A 4,494-nucleotide genomic window follows, 5' to 3' on the forward strand; every position below is an offset into this window, starting at 1 on the left:
ATTTAGGGTTAATGAATGATTAAATAAAATTAGCCTCACTGTCTCTGAAACTCTGGTGCGAAGCGATGCCCAGAGCCAGATGAGAAGCTTGGTTCTTCTTTCTCCCCTCCTCTTCCCTTCTTCTTCCCTCTTTCCTCTCCTCCCGGCATCACACTACCAAGCCAACTTGGGCAATCAGACATAGTGCAGCCCACCCTAATAGGATTTAATACTTCTCAGCAACGCTTTCCATTTTCCAAGGTAAGAAGTAAGAAGAAGAGACTAGATAAGAAGTTGGGTTGTTTGAATTGAGCCTGGAAAAGAGAGACAGCTTGTTGCGGCTGTTTTGGATTAATGTGTTTGTTATTGGTTTTTCCTTGTGAGTGCACAACCCCAAGCATCACTGTAAACTATCTATGAATCCTTTTAGGCCCTTCGTGCCTGTTGCGGCCTGTGTTTGCCAGAATCCTCTGTCCTCATCTCAAACGATGCTAGCTTGGCTGTTCCCTTCCTCTCTCTCTCTCTCTCTCTCTTGGTTTGCCTTCGAGTGCTGCAACTTTTATGCTTAATTGGAACGGTATAATTATCATTTCAGCCATGAGTTGTAAAGCAGCATGGTGGATCAAAGGAGTAGATAGGTTACATCGAGTTTCATTGCATTTATCATACACTTAATTGAGGAACATCAAGAGGAAGCCCTTTGATTAGATCATAGAGTACTCAATAGCATATTTACAAGTCAAGTCTTAAAATAAAGATACCTTGAGATTAGTTATCAATTAGATCGATCTGATAAGCTGGTCGAGCATTAGTTCGATACGGTATCTTCTCAACTTTGAAGGATATCTTGGGATTGAATCACATTGAATTGCACTAAGGAAACTGTGGACCAGTAATGCAGGAATGGAGCATTTGGGCTTGAAATTTTTCTGGTTCTCGTTTGCATGCACGGCGGCGGCTATGCAGCTAATAGATGACAATGTTAGAGAGTGAAGTACATGGGACATTTGGTTGGACCATAAGGCTACTCTGGTAGCAAGACTTAGTGCTTATGATAGGCCCTCTGCTTCATTTGATCTCTATAGGTGACCTAAGGTGACCTTTAGGGTTGATATGCCAATCTGAGATAGTAATTATTTTTCCCAAAAATCTGAGATGGTAATTATTGGACCTCATTTTTTTCTTCTTCCCCCTTCTTCTTCTTGTTTTTTTTGAGAAAGACAATTGGACTCATTAGGGTGTTTCCTACCAATAAGAGGAAAAGTGAGAAAGATTGTTCTCTCTTTGTTTCTTTTGACAAGCCCCCTAAACTTATTTCAAGCAAAGACCGACCCCTCCTATGCGTTGTGAGAGCGCAAAATAAGGAACTGAAATCAATTTATAAAAAGTGATGCAGAAAGTAGGGATGGCCAGGCCTTGTGGGTCCCAATCTAATTTGGATTCCAGGAGGCTGAAAGGGACCAACCTATCAACAAACTACAAATCACCCCTCCCCAACCTCGCAGCACCCCATCGCCTTTCCCCCCACTCCCTCCCTCCCCTCAAGAAACAGAGCTCCGACACCTTCCCCATCCCACTCCACCCCATTGCCCATAAGAGAAACAGAGCAGGTTGTCATCATGGCTAGGCCTCAGCAGAGATATCGCGGCGTTCGCCAGAGACACTGGGGCTCCTGGGTCTCCGAAATCCGCCATCCTTTGTTGTAAGTATAACCAACTCCAAAGCCCCCCTCTCCACCTCTGTTCCAAAGTTAGGATCTTTGAGCTCCGGTTGTAGTCTCAGATTGGAATATCTAACGAAGAAGACTGTACGCTTAAACTCTCCTACTTTGAATTTTTTCAGGAAGACAAGGATATGGCTTGGCACATTCGAAACAGCAGAGGATGCAGCCGGAGCCTACGATGAAGCGGCAAGACTGATGTGCGGGCCAAGGGCACGGACCAACTTCCCTTTCAATCCCAATGCCTCCTCCTCATCAAACTCCAAGTTCCTATCGGCGGCTCTCACCGCAAAGCTACACCGCTTCAACTTAGTGTCGCTCCAAGCCGCCCAGCCCATTGCTAAGGACACACCACGAAGGTCTTCCCTGTCGGTAAGCTGCAGCGCTGCCAGTAACAGGAAGTCGGAGTCTATCGACAGTGACTTGACGAAAAACCCGGCGTTAACAATGGAACAGCAGACCAACTGGGTTGTCAAAGAAGAGAACGACAGTAGGGAGATGCAGTTCACTTATCTGGAGGAGCATCACATTGAGCAGATGATTGAGGAGCTGCTGGATTCTAACCTCTCTGTGGAGCTCTGCTGCACTGCTCTGTAGGCAGTCATGGCACTTGCTAATATTACCTTTTTTTCCCTATATCGAGTCATCGAGATTGACCCATTTCCCACCTACTCTAGTCCCTCGAAGCGATGAAGTCCTTGCCCAAGTTCCGTTTTCCTTGGCAAACTATGAGAGTAGTTGATCTCTCGTGTAGATGTACAGTGCTATTTACACAATATATGTACCTTTTCTGCTGGTAGAAATGGAGTGGAAAGATATAATATTGGGTGAAATTTATGCTCTTAGAAACCCATTACAAAGTCAATATCATGGTGCTATGAAGTTGCATAGCCTTTTGTGAAGGTGTTTGAGAGGTTTTCTTATTGCTTGCATGGGAAGTTGGTGCTTTGAGCACAAACAACCGTAAACAGAGGGGAAAAGAAGAGAGGATTTGCGGAATAACAACATAATTAAGCAAACATATCCTGGAAACGTGTGGACAGGGGACAAGAGGAGAGGGGATATTGGGTATCCAATTCAAACTAGCTTTTTATTGGCTGGTCTGGTGTGGGGATTGCCCCCTCCTAGAAGGCATGAAAAAAAGGGCCAGAAGAATTGGAAAAAGGATAATCCAATTCAGACTAGTTCCTTTGCTTCTTTTCTTTTTATGCATAGTTCCTTTTCCCTTGCGTGCTGTCTGTCTTCAGAGCACTGGTGGGCTTTAGAAAATGTTTGAAGTTAATAATATACCAATGGTGTAGCTCTGTCTTTAAAAGTTAGGAGGTGGAAGTATTGATCTCCAACTAGTTTCTGAAATTGTCTCTTTTTTTTGTGTGTGAGAACTGGTTTGAAGGGCCTATGACTGTGTGTATAGCTGAAAAAGCTCCATTGCATGGATTTCTATAGGAGGGATTGAGAGGACCAGGGGATAATTGATGGTGCTGGATTTTTAATGATTAAGAAGAGGTTGGTGTAATGGTTGTGGATCTTGGAATGCATCATTGCATGTGCCTCCATATGCCTTCCAATTCTAGCAGTGGTGGCAGATTTTTGAAACTTGGGATAATGATGGAGAATAACACTTATTGTCAAGAATTCCAGCCACTTTCTGTTTTTTTTTTTTAATTTTTTCTTTTGTTTTCTTGAAGGGTGGAGATCTGGAACTGCCCTAAACTGTTGGCTTTGAGAAGGGGTGGTAGGGTACTATAGCTTTGACCCCAAATAAAAGCACAAACTTTTGACCCACAAACTGGTCTCTCTATTTAAACACAACTTAAAGCTGTAGGGCTTTATCTTAGCATGCTGTGGGATGGTTGAAACTGGTTTTTGCACTTTGTCCAGAAAAGGTTTGATCTACGTTTCATTTTTCCAGCCAAAGCCTTTCATAAGCAAGAAAAGTCTCACTCCTTGTAGCCCCAGCTGAAGGAAACAAGTAGTGCCAATTCACTGGCAAAACAAGTGCAACTTTGGCTTGAAGGCTGTTAGGCTGTTTTGTTTCAGATGGACATATTCTACGAGAACTTTATGAAATATACGATATATTGCTTGAATAAAAAGTCACATCGACAAAACCTACACTTCCTTGAGAAAGCTTCTTTAAATTTAGCCTTTGGACACCAGTTTTTCAAAGTTGTAGAACTGGAGGGAGAGGGTTATACTCATTATTCAAGTCCAATTTTTTTTTTTTTTGATGCAAGGGAGTCGTCCAAATTTATTAAAGCTAAGAAGGTATCTACAAGAGAGATGGAAGATTTTACAGGCTGGTTGGAGAGGTAGAGCTTTCAAGGTTTACATCAATATTAATTAAGGGATAAAAACAAGAGGAGAGGGTAACAGAGATTTTCAAAATGCTGAGAGAAAATGCAAGGCTACAAGTTAGTCCAGAAGTCTTCACTCTTCGCTATTTTGTTCTGAACCAAATGAAGGAGATACAATGGCAGTGAGGTTATTCGAGTCCAATAATATGTATTAGATTTGGTGAGACAGAGAAGTTGATCAACCTTCTTCATCTGAAAGCATTAGTATTCAGAGAAGCTGCTTGATCCTCATCTCAAACTTTGAAATAACCTCGCAACATTGGTATCGCATATTGAGAGACGTTGATCTATTCTTTAAAAAAAACTGACTCACATCAAGATATAGAGCTTATATAGTTGCACACTAAAGATACAAAGATTCTTTAAATCATTTATGAGATTGTTCAGCTAGTTGAATAATTTAACATGTCTACCTACAGATCACTATCTTTTATAAAA

At 42.0% G+C, this 4,494-nt stretch overlaps 1 protein-coding gene across 1 annotated transcript; it reads left to right on the plus strand.

The window, feature by feature from the left end:
* The first annotated feature begins 1,500 nt into the window (after positions 1-1,500).
* Positions 1,501-2,532, plus strand: LOC103720343 (ethylene-responsive transcription factor ERF003-like). The gene is made up of 2 exons (XM_008810001.3): positions 1,501-1,681; positions 1,822-2,532. Exons 1-2 carry the CDS (start codon positions 1,599-1,601, stop codon positions 2,294-2,296), a joined length of 558 nt encoding a protein of 185 aa, XP_008808223.2. The 5' UTR covers positions 1,501-1,598; the 3' UTR covers positions 2,297-2,532.
* Positions 2,533-4,494: the final 1,962 nt, after the last annotated feature.

The sequence above is a fragment of the Phoenix dactylifera genome, chromosome 1, assembly GCF_009389715.1.
Source record: "Phoenix dactylifera cultivar Barhee BC4 chromosome 1, palm_55x_up_171113_PBpolish2nd_filt_p, whole genome shotgun sequence".
Taxonomy (NCBI): Eukaryota; Viridiplantae; Streptophyta; class Magnoliopsida; order Arecales; family Arecaceae; genus Phoenix; species Phoenix dactylifera.